At 38.3% G+C, this 17500-nt stretch overlaps 1 protein-coding gene across 5 annotated transcripts in view; it reads left to right on the top strand.

Moving 5' to 3' along the window:
• Window positions 1-17500, top strand: part of LOC144963286 (ferric-chelate reductase 1-like) — a 40370-nt gene that overhangs the window by 15078 nt on the left and 7792 nt on the right. For all 5 annotated transcript variants that reach the window (XR_013643595.1, XM_078897170.1, XM_078897173.1 and 2 more), the window contains 12 exons: window positions 234-370; window positions 2444-2532; window positions 2785-2938; window positions 4383-4433; window positions 5189-5377; window positions 6862-6966; window positions 7833-7977; window positions 8890-9015; window positions 9400-9512; window positions 11868-11954; window positions 13227-13304; window positions 16248-16347. Coding sequence is in view for 4 of the 5 variants with exons in the window: in XM_078897170.1 (XP_078753296.1) it covers window positions 234-370; window positions 2444-2532; window positions 2785-2938; window positions 4383-4433; window positions 5189-5377; window positions 6862-6966; window positions 7833-7977; window positions 8890-9015; window positions 9400-9512; window positions 11868-11954; window positions 13227-13304; window positions 16248-16347 (1374 nt within the window). In the remaining variant the exon portion in view is untranslated. The remainder of the gene's footprint in view (window positions 1-233; window positions 371-2443; window positions 2533-2784; window positions 2939-4382; window positions 4434-5188; window positions 5378-6861; window positions 6967-7832; window positions 7978-8889; window positions 9016-9399; window positions 9513-11867; window positions 11955-13226; window positions 13305-16247; window positions 16348-17500) is intronic.

Genomic DNA, 17500 nt, shown 5'->3' with positions numbered 1-17500 from the left:
TTATTATTATTATTATATTATTATATTATTATTATTATTATTTATTTATTATTATTATTATTATTATTATCATTTTTATTATTATTACTATTATCATAATTATTTTCATTTAAAAATTATTATTATTATTATTATTATTATTATTATTATTATTATTATTATTATTATTATTATTATTATTATTATTATTATTATTATTATTATTATTATATTATTTATTATGTTCACGACAGTTACAATCAAAGCATGTACGCCGATTCCCTTCAAAGGCTTTCTCATCCAAGCTAGACGAGCTGCACAAGGCACCGACCAGCAAGAACTCTTGGGCTCCTTCGGTGTCGTGTCTGGTACACAACAAACTTGTGGCGGGGTAAGTTATTGTTGTCCATAATCTGAAGTAATCGACCGATATTTAAAGGTCGAGTTTCCTGGCCAAAATTTCAAACTTTGTTGGGTTTTTTTTTCAGAGTCCGGCAGATTTGATGTTAGGATACGTTTCGATTCTTTTCTATAGTTTTTTGAGAACTGGTTCCTATTTCCTTGCCCCTAAAGCTCAGTTGGTAGAGCACTCGCTTAACACGCAAAGGGACCGAGATCGATCCCGGTGCAGTCAAGTTTTTACTTACTGACCCCTCCCCCCTCCCCCTCTATCCACCATTCAGTGGTTGGATAACTGGGTCTTTAAGATCTTGTGGAGAGTACTTTGCGATGGACTAGCGTCCTAGTCAACATGTAGTAAGCAAGTGCTACTGACCAGTTTACGCTGTAAACACAGGGATAAACTCCGGATCTATAGACCTAATGGCTCTAAAAGTCTACTTATCTTGTGCGGCTATGTAATCTTGTGGTATGACACCAGCTTTCAGACAGGAAGGCCCAGGGTTCAAACCCCGCTCTGACCAGCGCTTAATTGGTTCCTTGGAAAAGCCTCTTAACTCACATTCTCCTACCGTACTCAAGTGTAAAATAAGTACCTGGCCGTTATAACTGTTCTGCCGTACTCTGGAAAAACCATATATGAAAATCTGGTGAGGCGAAGTCCCAGGTTAGAGAGATTTTGCTAAGATAAAGGTAATTTAAATCAATCGATATTTGAAGGACGAGTTTTCTGACCAAATTTTTAAATATGGGGTTTTCCAGAGTACAGCAGTGTTGTCTGTTGGAAAATAAAATTTGCCATATCGCCGCATAACAGGCGTCATGTCTCGTCCTACATGTTAAAGCTGATGATGGCAGCAGTTTCTAATGGTGCTCACACTACTAGTACGTTGTGGCGATCAACCCAATTTGCAAATTCCGTACCGCACTCGTGCACCGCCGCAAACCCGCCTGGAAGTTTCGTCACAACGCACCATTCAACAAGAAGCTCTGCGTTTTCGGGCTCGTTACCACAACGGGTACATGTTGGACAGGTGACAAGTCCCCACTGGTGCAATGAGTGTGCTGTTAAGGGGCGGTTTGGGTCTAATTATTAGGAAAATCCTTCGAAAAATTGATTTTGAGATTTTGGTGGAAAATGATATTTCATTATCTTAGAAATAATATAATTGAAGTCCAAATTCTTAAAGTAGACTATAAAGGCACGAAAAACACAGTCGAAAATGGTACAGGTAGTAAGAAAAGTGTGAAAAACGGAAAACTATTTTGCTATTTTCTCAATATGTCATTTTTCTAAAGGTATGGGATACTGTGTTTCTCAGAATCTATTCAATGAAATTGTCTGAAAATTTCCGCAGGTATCACAGAGATGATGTATTATGTCACCAAAGAGAGATATTTTTGATAAGATATGTGAATTTTTAATTATAACCCTAATTCTGAATTTTTAAAATCAATTTTGTCATAACATTTTGATTCTCAACTTTGTGATGTTCTAATAAAAATTCCATAAGCTAAAGCCGTAAAATTTCCTGTGGTGATCACTTTGGTACAATGTTGATCAGATGGAAGAATATAAAGATCATTCCTTCATTAGTTTTTGTGGAACGTTTGCCACAAGATTGTTATCTTTTTTTTAATATCAGACCCCCAAATTAGGTCGCAAAATGGGTATCAACACAGATAATTAAAAATTTTCACCATAAATGTTGTTTTTTTAAACCTATAATGACAATACATTTTTTTTTAAAGAAAAGACCCAAACCGCCCCTTAAGCAGCTTTTCGACCGAAGCCGATTGGCTGCCACCCAATGCTGATGGCTAGGGACCCTTTGTAAAGCGCTTTGACCACGTTTGGGTAATTATGTGCCAAAATAAAAGCATAATAAAATATCTACCTGCGTCGACAGTCGAGGAAAGCAGATTTTTCAAGATGTGTGGCTTTTTAAAATTCTTGTATATACTTTCTATATTTTCTACAGTGCCTGCTCTCCCAAATTGTACCGTTGATATTTGTAAACATTTGGAAACTCCCATGAATAAAAACAAATGTTTTTTTCCCCAGCTTGCTTTGGTTCATAACAGTGGTTCCGACAAGACAGAGGTATCGTTTCAGTGGACAACGCCAAGTACCCAAGGCCACGTTCAGTTCTGGTAATAATAATAATAATAATAATAATAATAATAATATAATAATAATAATAATAATAATAATAATAATAATAATAATAATAATAATAATAATAAAATAATAATAATAATAATAATAATAATAATAATAATAATAATAATAATAATAATAAAATAATATATATAATATAAAATAATAATAATAATAATAATAATAATAATAACAATACAGAGACAAAGCTTTGAAAAGCGCCTTTATGTTTGTCTTCTCATCAGGGTAACAGTTGTAGAAACGAGAGCCGTATTCTGGCAGGCAATAAAATCGGAAGTCCTTAAGGATGCCTCTCTTCCGCCTCTAGATCCATCGGGCTTCACCCCGGCAACTGCTGTGGCCACAGAATGCACGAATGCCCCCACCACAAATCAACCGGTAAAGTTATTTTAATCTCATACAGGCGGGATCAAGGTTCACATGTAAACATTATATCTGATATTCGAACGCAGTAGACACATAGATAATCACGCCTCTTGGACAGTCGTCATAATGTAAACAATGACAGTGCTTGGTTAACATCGATGGTATGTGTCTAAGTAAAATATCCGCTGTTCTACCCCTTGATCAAAAGAACCAAAAGAGAAAACTATGTGTAGGTAAACTTAAACGTTTATAATAATATGATCGAGACAATCGTGTGATAACTAGCCACCCATTTGGTGGTATAAACACAATAAAAATGATCAGAGAGAGGTCGATTTCATTCCCGTTATTGTTTTTTTTAAATAACTATGTTTGTCCGAGCACGCGTGAAGGTGTGTCACAAATTCCATGTTTTGATTGGTCAAAAATCTACTGATTAGTTATGGACTTGGTTTAACATTGTTGTAATGGATAATATTTTACGTCGGTTTGAGAGTATTTCTATAACAACAATGAGCCCATAACAATTTAGGTTATCAGACCTGCGGATAAGTACACGTCCGGAAACAAGTTTACTTTAACCCGACGTGCACTTAATTACAGGTCTGATAACCCAATTCCTTGTGGGCTGATTGTTGTAATTGGCTATCTCAAATAATGACTCAAAATAGTGTCCATTATAACATTGTTAAAGAAGGCCCCTATTTGCCTTCGGATGTCAGACCTGCATATATGTACACGTCTACCATGGACATATGCTCCGTGATTCATATTTGTTTTCATACTATTTTGCTGGCTAATTAAACGTATTGTTTGGCGAATATGTAATTTATAAGAGCCACGTGCACCGCGAATGCTCCGTGATTAAAATTGATTTACTATGGCGAAATACTGAAAATTTGGGATCAACAGAAGATGTTGTCTTTAGGTAGACCTGCAAATAAGTGCATTTCGACCACTGCAAACAAATATTTTGTGTTCGGACAGGAAAGGGTAACTTTTGTTAATATGTGCACTGTGAATTTAAGAAGAAGAGTGAAACTATGTATACTATGCAGCGCAGCTTTGCTTTCGTATCCGAAAGGTACCAAGTTCGACTATCCGCCGCGCTGTGTGACCTTGAGTAAATTAACTCATACTAGTTCACTTTGCGGCGCTGGACTGCGGCTGACGCCTGTGTTATTCCAGTCTTCCGCTAGAATAGAATCTAAAGACAAATATCCCCCTGGGAACGATTAAAGGGGTGGTTGAAGTTTATAAATAGTTGATGCCAAAAAAAAAAAACAAAAAAAAACAAACAAACAAACAAACAAACAAACAAACAAAATTAATTTTTAAAAAAAACAAAAAACAATAAAAAAACAACTTTAAGTCAATTTTTCTCAATTTCAACAAATATGGAGATAGTTGACCCTCGACCCACTAATTTCCATTATTAATATACTTTTACTACCAGACAACCAATGCTGCAGATACTACTACACCTACACCCACTGATGACGCCGCAGTAAGTTTTTTTGTCATTTGTTTCGTCCATCATTAGTCATTATTAGTCTTATCTCGTTTTTCTTAACAATGCTTCGAGCAAAACCCCACGACAATCAACTTTTACTTTCAACTCCTGAAGATAGCGTAGTCTTTGCTTGAAACGATGTTGTAGAAGTTGAATAAAATGTCCACTTCAATCATGAATAGCTCCTGTTATAAAAAAAAAAAGTTGAGCATTATTATTTCATATATGAATATGTATATATATATATATATATATATATATATATATATATATATATATATGTGTGTGTGTGTGTATATTATGTATAATAAGAGGAAGTAGAGAGAGAGAAGAGAGAGAGAAGAGAGAGAGAGAGAGAGAGAGAGAAGAGGAGAGATAGAGAGAGATAGAGGAGATAGATAGAGAAAGAGATAAGACAGAGAGAGGAGAGAGAAGAGAGGAGAGAGAAGAGAGGAGAGAGAGTAGGAGAGATAGATAGATGCTCGTAGATAGATAGAGATATATAGATAAATAGAGAGCGGGAGAGAGAGAGAGAGAGAGGGAGAGAGAGAGCGATAGAGAGAGAGAAAGAGAGAGAGAAAGAGAGAGAAAGAGATAGAGAGAGAGAGAGAGAAAACTTGACCTTTTATATAGCTCAGTATAAATTTAACGTGCTCAAAGCGATTTACAAGGGAATTCAAGCCAACAACAACACTTAGCATGTTTGACGAGAATAAAAAGAACGAGCTCACTCTTTACGTTTATTTCAGAGTGACGGCTTGACAATTCCATCTGGTTGTGGTACTAGCCTAGGCTGTGTGTCCGAGTGCTCGGGTTCGAAGTGTGAGACAGTGATTACTTGGAGGGAAAATGGCGACTCTGTGCTATATACCATCTCATCTCTTGTGTCGTCGTCAACGGCATACGTTTCAATTGGGTTCTCGTCGGATCAAACAATGGTAAAATATAACATATCCTCTCAAAACATGTATTATGTATGTCGGGTTTGTGATAGACTAGCGTCCTACCCAAAGGGTAGCAAGCAATTGCTAATGTTCATTTTTACGCTTTGGAAACCGGGAAAACTCCGGGTCCGTGAGCCTTACTTATGGCTGTGATGACTGTATTTTTGCACTTTAAACGTTAAAACGGTGTTAACTAACCAAGAAGCTGATTTTCTCAAAAACCTATTTGTCTATTGTAAATGCTAGAACTCAGTTGACTTTAAACATTTTTCGTGAAATGAACAGCAAAATGTAGGATATCGGTCTACTCTTTTAATATATAAAATGCGAAGTGTGAATCATCTTTCCTTGATTGCCTCACAAATGTGCGCTGATTTGGCAAAACCCGTCGGATGTCGGAAAAAAAATTCGAATTCGTGTCACTGGCAACAGGACACTTTTTGCCTCTGTCATTCGTAACCGAAGTATTTTCTTTCCGACAAAACGCACTCAATCTAAAAATAGGTGCTGTCTTGTTGACGTTATGACGTCACCTACTAACTAGATCGTAACCATCGTTAAGTTATAGCCTGATACTGTAACCCAAAAAGACTGGCATTTTGACGTCATTAATTGGTTTTTCCACCGCCTAGTGAGTTGTCGTTAGTAGTGCTCATAGAAACAAGTGGTCCCTTTGGTTGAACTATTGAATACAACTCACCACTTGTTTTCTTTTGTGGCCAAAGATTGGCGTTTTGACGTCATTTTTTTTTGGTCAGTGTCAGGCGAGAAGTTAACGATGGCCACGACGAGACTCAGACTAAATCATGAAATCTTGCTTCGGCAAGTGACTAAAACATAGTCCGAAGGTGCCGTGATTTTAGTCCCGCACTTGCGTAGTCAGCTCACATGAAATCCGATTTTTTCAAGTCATTGACTTAAGTCAGAGATAGAGACTAAGCGCGAGTCCGCATTCGTAAGAACGGCCCCAGTACTGGATAATTGGAGGTTTTCACTGGACTCTTAAAGAAATCCGTACATAATGCATTACATATAAAGCTTTGTGATGAAATAAATCGACATAAATCAATCATTCTAAATGATACTCACCTTTTAAATCCAACTGATTGACGCTGATATGACCTAAATGTGTTGCAAGCGCCGTAAAAACATTAAAAACAAACAAAACAAAACAAACAAAAAAAACAAATCGAACTGCATCGTAAAAAAGGTGCGAATCGGACACATAAATTCCTACAATAATATTATGATAAACAACATCGTCTGTTTTGCAGTCGTCACTAAGGAATTGTCTTTTTCTAGAATAAGCGATCATGTGATCGACATGTTATAATTGATAATTGATATTTCATGGATTTGCTGAACCTCTCTTGTCTATTATCTGAAAAGTCAAGCATTCATAATAAAAATAAAGTTTTTATTTTTATTTTCTGACACTTTGTTGAGTTTTTGTTGCGGTTTTTATTTTTACTCCGCAGGGTGAGGACAGTGTAACCGGATGTGCCTCAGGGTCCGATGGAAGCGTGCTTGTATTCAATGCTGAAAACACTGGGAGAACACGGCCTGTTATGTTTGATGATCCGGTAAGAACGATGTGCACTTGCTTGCAAGTCTGATAACCCAATTCCTTACGGGCTCATCGTTTTAATGGAAATCAATTTTTTTTTTAATGACGCAAAATATTATCCAATACAACACTGTTAATCTAGACCCATAAGGATGTTCGGATGTCAGACCTGTATATATGTAAACGTTGGGTGATACGGTTTTTGTGGAATTATGATTCGTCGATCAAGAATATTTAATCAGTTCACTCTCTCCTTACCAGCAATTTTCAGAGTTTTCCCTGGAACTTCTCACCCTTCTAACACAAAAATAATTTTTCTCACTCACTCAAATTAAAAGCAACGAATACAGTCAAGTGGGGTAACTTGGCCTCAAGGGAAAACTTTGCCTCTGTGAATTTGGAGAATTTTGAATGATCTCAGCTTTGTTTCAGCTATTGTACCCGTTAAAAGACCATTGGGGATTTTCCATCAATGAGATAAATTGAAATGTAAATTTCATTTTAAGCATCAAATGGCATAAGAATTCCCCTAGATTTGTGTCAATTTGAGTTTAAATATGACAAAATAATAGACCGAAAGAGAAATTTTAGGGGAAATAATCCTCAATATCTTAAAATAGGAAAAACGGAGTTAGGGAGTTTTGGAAAACCACTAGAAAATAAGATACCACCACTCTGAATCCAGAATCATTCACACAAGTTATGTAATCAGTCCTCCGAACGAGTGGTTTTTACACTTCCAATGAAATATGAACCAGTTTTGTTTGTTTTTTTGACACCACACTTTACTTTTCTTCCCTATTATTCTTTGTTCATCAATCAAGCCGACTGAATTTGGTACATAATGCATTCCCTCTATAAAATCACATCCACTCCGCACAGGAGGTAACACTGAAACAGTCCAGCATCGCCAACAGAATACTCAGCTGTACCGTTGACCGTCCAAAGGCTGCCTCCGGAAATGGAAAGCGTTTCGATGTCACGAAAAAGTGGATCATTATGTTTGCCAAAGGATCCGCTTCTGTCAGTAAGTCCAAAAATTAAGTGAACTGTTCGAGCGTAGCCATCTTTAACTTAAAGCCTGACACTAGAACCGTAGCCATCTCTAACCGTAGCCATCGTTAACTTATGGCCTGACACTAGAACCGTAGACATCTCTAACCGTAGCCATCGTTAACTTAAAGCCTGACACTAGAACCGTAGCCATCTCTAACCGTAGCCATCGTTAACTTAAAGCCTGACACTAGAACCGTAGCCATCTCTAACCGTAGCCATCGTTAACTTAAAGCCTGACACTAGAACCGTAGCCATCTCTAATCGTAGACATCGTTAACTTATGGCCTGACACTGACCAAAATATGACGTCAAAATGCCAGTCTTTGGCCACAAAAGAAAACAAATCGTGAGTTGTATTCAATATTTCAACCACTGGGACCACTTGTTCCATTACAACAATGAGCCAATAAGGAATTGGGTTATTAGACCTGAAGATAAGTGCACGTCGGCCCAGAGGTTTTAAAATTTGAACATTTCTATAGCGCAATATCCACTTCATCGTCATCATCATCAAGTTCCATGCCTGTCCCAGGCGTTGGAGGCTTCCTTTATAGTCTCTCTCTCTCTCTCTCTCTCTCTCTCTCTCTCTCTCTCTCGCTCTCTCTCTCTCTCTCTCTCGTCTCTCTCTCTTCTCTCTCTCTCTCTCTCTCTCTCTCTCTCTCTCTCTCTCTCTCTCTCTCTCTCTCTCTCTCTCTCTCTCTCTCTCTCCATATCTCACGGTCTTTGGATGCTGTTCTGGTGGGGTGGCCGTCAGTTTGTTTGTAATTTTGAACATCAGAGTTAGTGTCAATAACTTGCCGCAAGCATCTGCTCCCCCCCCACCCCCACGGCCCCCTCCCCCTCCAACTATGTTTTTCTCTTCTCTTATTTATGATCATTACAGGTGGAAATACTGTAAGCATCTCATATCACTCGGGAAATAAATTTGTGACGTCATCCAAATATGCAAGCAGTGACACACCTAATGTCGGAGCAGAGACACCCGAGCATCCACTGGTCAAGGCACACGGTAAGCTTCTCTTAGCGGGAGTAGTTATAGTAATGGTGATGATAGTAGTTGTAGTAGTAGTAGTAGTAGTAGTAGTAGTAGTAGTAGTAGTAGTAGTAGTAGTAGTAGTAGTAGTAGCTGTTGTTGTTGTTGTTGTTGTTGTAGTAGTGGTAGTAGTAGTAGTAGTTATAGTAGTAGTAGTACTACTACTACTACTACTACTACTACTACTACTACTACTACTACTACTACTACTACTAAAACTACTACTACCACCACCAGCACTACTACTACTACTACATTAGTATTAAAATGACTAGAACCACACCTCTAAAACGACCAGTTGCAATGCTTAGACTTAGATAATAAGATATCATTACACCGAATATTTTGTTCACCTTTCAGGAAGTCTGATGTCCATTGCATGGATCTTCTTTGCAAGCATCGGCATCGTTGTAGCCAGGTATTACAAGCCAGTGTGGACACAAACCTTGTTCTCAAAAAATGTCTGGTTTCAGGTAATGCTATTGTGGGGTTTATGTGGTCTAGAGGTATGACACTCGCTTTCGGATCGGAAGCTCCTGGGTTGAGCCAAACGACTTTGGGATAGACTTGCGTCCTATCCTAAAGGTAGTAATCAATTTATTTGTCCGTTTCACGCTATAATATAGATCAGGGTTAACTCCGGCTCCAGGGGCCTTATGGTTATCAAGGACCACCTTTTTGTTGGCTTGGCTTTGTTGTTGAAGAGCTTTGAGTATTTTAGTGGGCTTTGGTTCGTGCGGCTATGTGGTCTAGTGGTATGACACTCGAATTCGGGTCGGAAGGCCCTGGGTTCGACCCTCGCTCGGCGCATAGTTGAGTGAGTCATTGGAAAAGACTTTTTACTCACATTCTTTAACCGTACTCAGGTGTAAAATGAGTATCTGGCCGTTGACAGTGTTGTCTCTATCGGAACAGAATTCTAATATCGCCTAAAAGGCGTCATGTCTCGTTCTATATGTTAAGTGTTGAGCACGTTTAGTGGATATTGCGCTATATAGAAGCTTAAGTTTTGTTTTAATAAGTCTGTAATAAAAAATATCTAGAAATCAATAATGATTCAGTCAAACATTGTTAGCATTGCAAACTTAAAAATCTGGAAAAAATACATATACAGTTTCGACCAACGTATACGTATTATTTGTGTCAATGCATGACATTATCAGTCGGAAGGTGTACATTTTGGATATGCATTTTTTTTCATCTTCTGAAAGAATATGCTCCCCAGAGCATTTTAATCTTTATATGAAGTAAATTGTGTGATTTTTCATGAAGTTATGGTCAGATATATGGGAAAGGTATCCAGCAACTATTCTCAAATTTCATACTTTTTCAACCTAACTAACTGTAAAAGAAATATTTAGAAGTGAAATTAAGCTTTGGTATCTACCGAAGACGTGAAAAAAAGGTTGATTTAATAATTTATGACTAGAACTCATTTTTGATCAAAATTGACCTTCTAACTAAACTTGGCAATATCTCAGTTCAAACCGTTTCCCCATCCGACTGATAATGTCATTCATTCAAGGTAACATTTATGAGTCTGGTCTTATATTATAGGACAGAGAAGTCGTGACGTTTTCCTTTCTTCCGGTTCAAAACTCATTGAAAACGTGTAACCAACTAACCCTTCAGAGGATTTACAATGAATAAGTTACATATTGAATCATAAGGTGGCATAACAATTTTTTGTATCAGGGTATATAGGCAGATGATTCATATGATTACGGGACGTAAAAGATGGATACTCTTTACTTATTGACGACCAGCATTTATTTAAGCCAGAAAAAAATATACCATCACTGTGAAACCAGAAGATCAGTAGCACATTGAATGCCTCAGGAGGGCCGGTTTTACACTTCCATGGAGATTGGAACCAGTATTTAACATTCGCTTTTGTTCCCAATTATCTAGAAGTGAACAAGAGGATTCGTTTAAACGCGTCATCATTGCAAGCTGTTAAAGTTTGAAAATAAGATTTATACAGTCTCAACCAACTCACTCACTCACTCACTCACTCAATCCTCTCCGGGCCTGCTGGCACTTGAAGCGATGCAAGGGATCTCCACCTGGTCCTGTCAGCAGCTATTCGTGGGGCCATCTCGAGAGACAGACCTCTCTAGTTTAGGTCCCTCTCTACGGTATGTCTCCGAGTCTCCTTGGGGCGACCTGACTTCCTCTTTCCTTGGGGTGTCCGTCGCAGAGCCTTTCTTTGGTTTCAACCAACGTTTACTTAGTAACAGGTCTGATAGCCCAAATTGTTATGGTCTCATTGTTTTAATGTAAATGTTGCTGCTCGAAGCTCGAAGAAATAAATAACAATGTGAAATTGAATGTAAGCTTCAATTTAATCAACGAAATCAGGTAAATGCGGGCGTTTCGGGTTTCCCCTTTATCAACAAAACAGGATGAATGAAACACTACAGAGGAATGGGATAATGTGATAGTGGCGTTGTTCAGGTGAATAAACACCTGAATAATTCACCTTAACAATGCCACTATCACATTATCTCATTCGTTTGTAGTGTTTCATTCAACCTGTTTTGTTGATAAAGGAGAAACCCGAAACGTCCACATTAAAAAATAAAAATAAAATTCCTTTTATTCATCCCATATGGGAAATTTGCCTCTAGGGTCTATTCCAAGGGAAGACTGGAATAACCCAGGCGTCGACCGCATTACAGCGCGGCAAATTGAGCTAGGGCGAGGTGACTTGCTCAAGGCGACACAGCACAGCGTTGGGTGATCGAACTCGGTACCGTTCGGGTAAGAAGCAAAAACCGCTGAGCCACGTCGATGCAGTTCTCACAACAGGTCATTTCTTCCCTCAGGTCCACAGAACAAGTATGGCTCTGGTTCTACTTACAACAGTCATTGGATTCGTCATCATTTTCCTGGAGGAGAAAGGTTGGAGTGAGGTTTGTCATCATCATCGTCATCATCATCATCATCGTCGTCGTCGTCACCATCATCATCATCATCGTCGTCGTCGTCATCATCATCATCATCATCGTCGTCGTCGTCATCATCATCATCATCATCATCATCATCATCATCATCATCATCATCGCCATCATCATCACCATCATCATCATCATCATCATCATCATCATCATCGTCGTCGTCGTCATCATCATCATCATCATCATCATCCATCATCATCATTATCGTCGTCGTCATCATCATCATCATCATCATCGTCGTCATCATCATCATCATCATCATCATCATCATCATCATCATCATCATCATCATCATCCTCATATTATATATCGACTCAGCCAACCTGGACATTACTGGCAATATCGCATATCAAAACAAACAGACAATCAAACAAAACAAAACAAACAAACAAAAAAAGAAGAAGAAAAATAATAATTTAAAACCCTAAAATTTTGAACAGTTTTAAAGGTCAGGGTACCTTCCTGATGATCTGCATTACATCTTTAAACGGCCTCACTAATGCTCAGCAGCTTGATGGCAGCTGGTATAGATAGAATGCGCTTGGCCAAGGAGTTCACAACATTGCCATCCGGAAGTATAACGGACCAACACACAAACTCTGTGTAACCATGAACTTTTATAGTCCGGTTAATACAGTTTAGTGAGAACAACTCACAAACGCGGATGGCAAAAACAATAACAAAGGCCTGAGTGACGTCTCTTCGACCTATCTATATTGATTGCTCTCTGAGTAGAGAGTATTGGCGAATTATTAAAGAGCTTGTTGATCAAAGGCAATGGTTGCCTGTTTAACATGAAAAGTTCCATTTACTCAGCTAGGAGAGAGAGAGAGAGAGAGAGAGAGAGAGAGAGAGAGAGAGAGAGAGAGAGAGAGAGAGATTGAAAGAGCGAGAGAGAGAGAGATTGAAAGAGAGAGAGAGAGAGAGAGAGAGAGTGAGAGAGAGAGAGGGGGGGGGGCGGGGAGAGAGTTTAATATGTAGTAGCCTAGAGCTAGAGTTTGTGGGATTGTTCGATTTTTTAAAATGTTTGTTTTGGGTTGGTATTGTTTTTTATTTTGTTTCTTTTTTTTTTTTTGTATGCTTTGTTTTGTTTCAGAGTTTTCAAAACGGAGGTCCTCAATCGTAATAATATGAGTCGACTCTAAAACTCGATGCGCATATTGTTATGTCTTCTTCAAGGATATGGATTTTAAAAATTGATTGATTTGAAAAGTTGTCTTTTTACAGTTGATAGAGCCCGGTGCCCACCATTTGGAATATCATCCACACATGGGAGTGGTGGTCACTGCTTTGACCGTCTTGAATGTAAGTACAGATTAATTTGTCTACTCTCGTATAGCCTAGACCAATGTATACCTATATACAGGTCTAACAATTGATAGAGCCTGATGCACACCATCTGGAATACCATCCACACATGGGGGTGGTGGTCACTGCTTTGACCGTCTTGAATGTTAGTACACATTAATTTGTCTACTCTCGTATAGCCTAGACCAATATATAACCTATATGCAGGTCTAACAGTTGATAGAGCCTGATGCACACCATCTGGAATACCATCCACACATGGGGGTGGTGGTCACTGCTTTGACCGTCTTGAATGTTAGTACACATTAATTTGTCTACTCTCGTATAGCCTAGACCAATATATACCTATATGCAGGTCTAACAGTTGATAGAGCCTGATGCCCACCATCTGGAATACCATCCACACATGGGGGTGGTGGTCACTGCTTTGACCGTCTTGAATGTTAGTACACATTAATTTGTCTACTCTCGTATAGCCTAGACCAATATATACCTATATGCAGGTCTAACAGTTGATAGAGCCTGATGCCCACCATCTGGAATACCATCCACACATGGGAGTGGTGGTCACTGCTTTGACCGTCTTGAATGTAAGTACACATTAATTTGTCTACTCTCGTATAGCCTAGACCAATGTATACCTATACTCAGGTCTAACAGTTGATAGAGCCTGATGCCCACCATCTGGAATACCATCCACACATGGGGGTGGTGGTCACTGCTTTGACCGTCTTGAATGTTAGTACACATCAATTTGTCTACTCTCGTATAGCCTAGACCAATGTATACATATATGCAGGTCTAACAGTTGATAGAGCCTGATGCCCACCATCTGGAATACCATCCACACATGGGGGTGGTGGTCACTGCTTTGACCGTCTTGAATGTAAGTACACATTAATTTGTCTACTCTCGTATAGCCTAGACCAATGTATACCTATATGCAGGTCTAACAGTTGATAGAGTCTGATGCCCACCATCTGGAATACCATCCACACATGGGCGTGGTGGTCACTGCTTTGACCGTCTTGAATGTAAGTACACATTAATTTGTCTACTCTCGTATAGCCTAGACCAATGTATACCTATATGCAGGTCTAACAGTTGATAGAGTCTGATGCCCACCATCTGGAATACCATCCACACATGGGCGTGGTGGTCACTGCTTTGACCGTCTTGAATGTTAGTACACATTAATTTGTCTACTCTCGTATAGCCTAGACCAATGTATACCTATATGCAGGTCTAACAGTTGATAGAGCCTGATAACCACCATCTGGAATACCATCCACACATGGGCGTGGTGGTCACTTTTTTGACCGTCTTGAATGTTAGTACACATTAATTTGTCTACTCTCGTATAGCCTAGACCAATGTATACCTATATGAAGGTCTAACAGTTGATAGAGCCTGATAACCACCATCTGGAATACCATCCACACATGGGCGTGGTGGTCCCTGCTTTGACCGTCTTGAATGTTAGTACACATTAATTTGTCTACTCTCGTATAGCCTAGACCAATATATACCTATACGCAGGTCTAACAGTTGATAGAGCCTGAAGCACACCATCTGGAATACCATCCACACATGGGGGTGGTGGTCACTGCTTTGACCGTCTTGAATGTTAGTACACATTAATTTGTCTACTCTCGTATAGCTAGACCAATATATACCTATATGCAGGTCTAACAGTTGATAGAGCCTGATGCACACACTCTGGAATACCATCCACACATGGGGGTGGTGGTCACTGCTTTGACCGTCTTGAATGTTAGTACATATGTGTCTACACTCATATCGTTAGTATGAAGATGACGTCACTCGGATCTTTGTTATTGCTTTTTGCCATCCACCTTTATGAGTAATTCTCATGGAAATGTAGTAAGCTTCTTATCCAAGAGCATACTATCTATAGATAGTATGCGCTTGACTAAGAAGCTCATAACTTTGCCATCCGGAAATATAACGGACCACCACACAAAACTGTGTGTATCCATGAACGTTTATAGTCGGGTTAATACAGTTCAGTGAGCATTACTCATAAACGCGGATGGCAAAAAACAATAACAATGACCTGAGTGACGTCATTTTCGAATTATCTATAGCCTAGACCGATGTGTACACATATATCTAGGTCTGACATCCGAACCCACTTATGGGCCCAGTTTAACATTGTTGTAATGGATAATTTATTGCGTCATTTTTTTTTTTTGGAGATTTCCATTACAACAATGAGCCCATAAGGAATTGGGTTATCCGACCTGCAAATAAGTGCACGTTGGCCGAGACCTTTTCCAGACAAAATACTGTTAGCAAAAACCACATTGCAATACTGCTGTAATCTAAAAAACAATTTTTAAAAAAGAAGGAAAAGAAACAACACGTATCTAAAATTTTGTCCAGAAAACACATCCTTCAAATATCGATCTATTAAAATGGCCCACGTCTTGGCAAACATGCTCAAACATGGGACTTAAAGGAGACTTTTCGAAAGTCTCATGTTTGAGATTTTTTTTTTGCCAAGATGAGGGTCATTTTAATCATTCGATATTGAAGAACGAGTTTTTTAAAGCCTAGAAACGTGTTTGTATTTTTTTTGCAGAGACCCGTAAAAAGGATCATATTGGTCAAGCCAATTACACAAGAAGCTACATTTACATTCTGGTCTTATTATTATTATTATTATTATTATTATTATTATTATTATTATTATTATTATTATTATTATTATTATTATTATTATTATTATTGTTATTATTATATTATTATTATTATTATTATTATTATTTTATTATTATTATATTATTATTATTATTAAATATCATCATCATCATCATCATCATCATCATCATCGTCATCGTCATTATCATCATCATCATCATCATCATCATCATCATCATCATCATCATCGATTGTCTGTCTATTTTCCCATTCCAGCCCATCATGGCCGTATTCCGTCCATCCCCCGATTCCAAGCGACGTCCGATATTCAACTGGTCCCATTGGATTGTGGGATATTCCGCACATATTTTGGCAGGTAGAAACAGACGATTAACCAATTAAGTTGAGCTTTTATATAGAACAATATCCACTAAACGTGCTCAAAGCGCTTTACAAAGAGTCCCTGGCCAACAGCAACACGTAACTTAAAGAACGAGACATGACGCCTCTTAGGCGACAACGCTGTTAACGGCCAGGTACTCATTTTACACCTGAGTACGGTGAGAGAATGTGAGTAAAGTGTCTATTCCAAGGACTCAACTGTACGCCGAGCGAGGATCGAACCCAGGACCTTCCGATCCGAAAGCGAGTGTCATACCACTAGACAACATAGCCGCACGCTAACAACAGCAGGCGAAAGACGCGTATTTTTAAAAATTGGCCAGAAAACGCGACCTTCACAAATCGATCGATTTAAATGAACCTCATCTTGGCTAGAACACTCAAACCTGAGACCTCAAGAGGTCTTATTTAAGTGTAATTTATACCAATCGATATTTGAGGGACAAATTTTATGGCCAAATTTTTAAATTCGTGTTTTGTTTCGTTTCAGAGTATGGCGGTTAACTGGTTAAAGTCGTTTTGCTTGTCGGTCTGTCTGTCTGTCTGTCTGTTTATTTCATTTATGTTAACATTTATTATGTCCTATCTGACGTCAAATATATTTTGCAGGTCTGATATCTAGGCACATGATTAAGAAGAGCCCGTTTTAACATGATTGTTATAATGAACAATGTGGCGGTTTTTTTTTTGGGTTTTTTGTTTTTTTTGTTTTTTTTTCAGCAATGGGTTCATCATAATTTGGGTTATCAGACCTGCAAATAAGTACACATCTTGATTTAACCTTATATATTGTAATGGAGAATCCTTTGACTTGAGAGTGGTTTCATTATAACAACGAGACCATTACATTATTTATATGTTTCTTTAGACCATTGATTGGAGGACAACCAAAGGCATCACCAAAAAATTACGGACTTTACCGAGTTTACAAAATAAAATAGGTCACGTGATCAGAGTTTCCTCTACTGATTAAAATTACACCTCATCTGTCCAAGTTATTTTGTGCGACAATTGCCGTAGCCTAGGCATTCCTTGAAACAAATTAGATGTATTTCTAGTTGAGAAAACTGGGTGGTAATCATTTTATTTGTTTAAGAGATCATCCCCCTCCCCCTCCAAGAAAAAAA

This window comes from Berghia stephanieae, chromosome 1 (assembly GCF_034508935.2).
Source record: "Berghia stephanieae isolate SIO BIC M18660-M18661 chromosome 1, UCSD_Bste_1.3, whole genome shotgun sequence".
NCBI classification, from domain to species: domain Eukaryota; kingdom Metazoa; phylum Mollusca; class Gastropoda; order Nudibranchia; family Aeolidiidae; genus Berghia; species Berghia stephanieae.
Note: the sequence above shows the minus strand (reverse complement) of the source record. Positions and strands in the feature narration are given on the sequence as shown.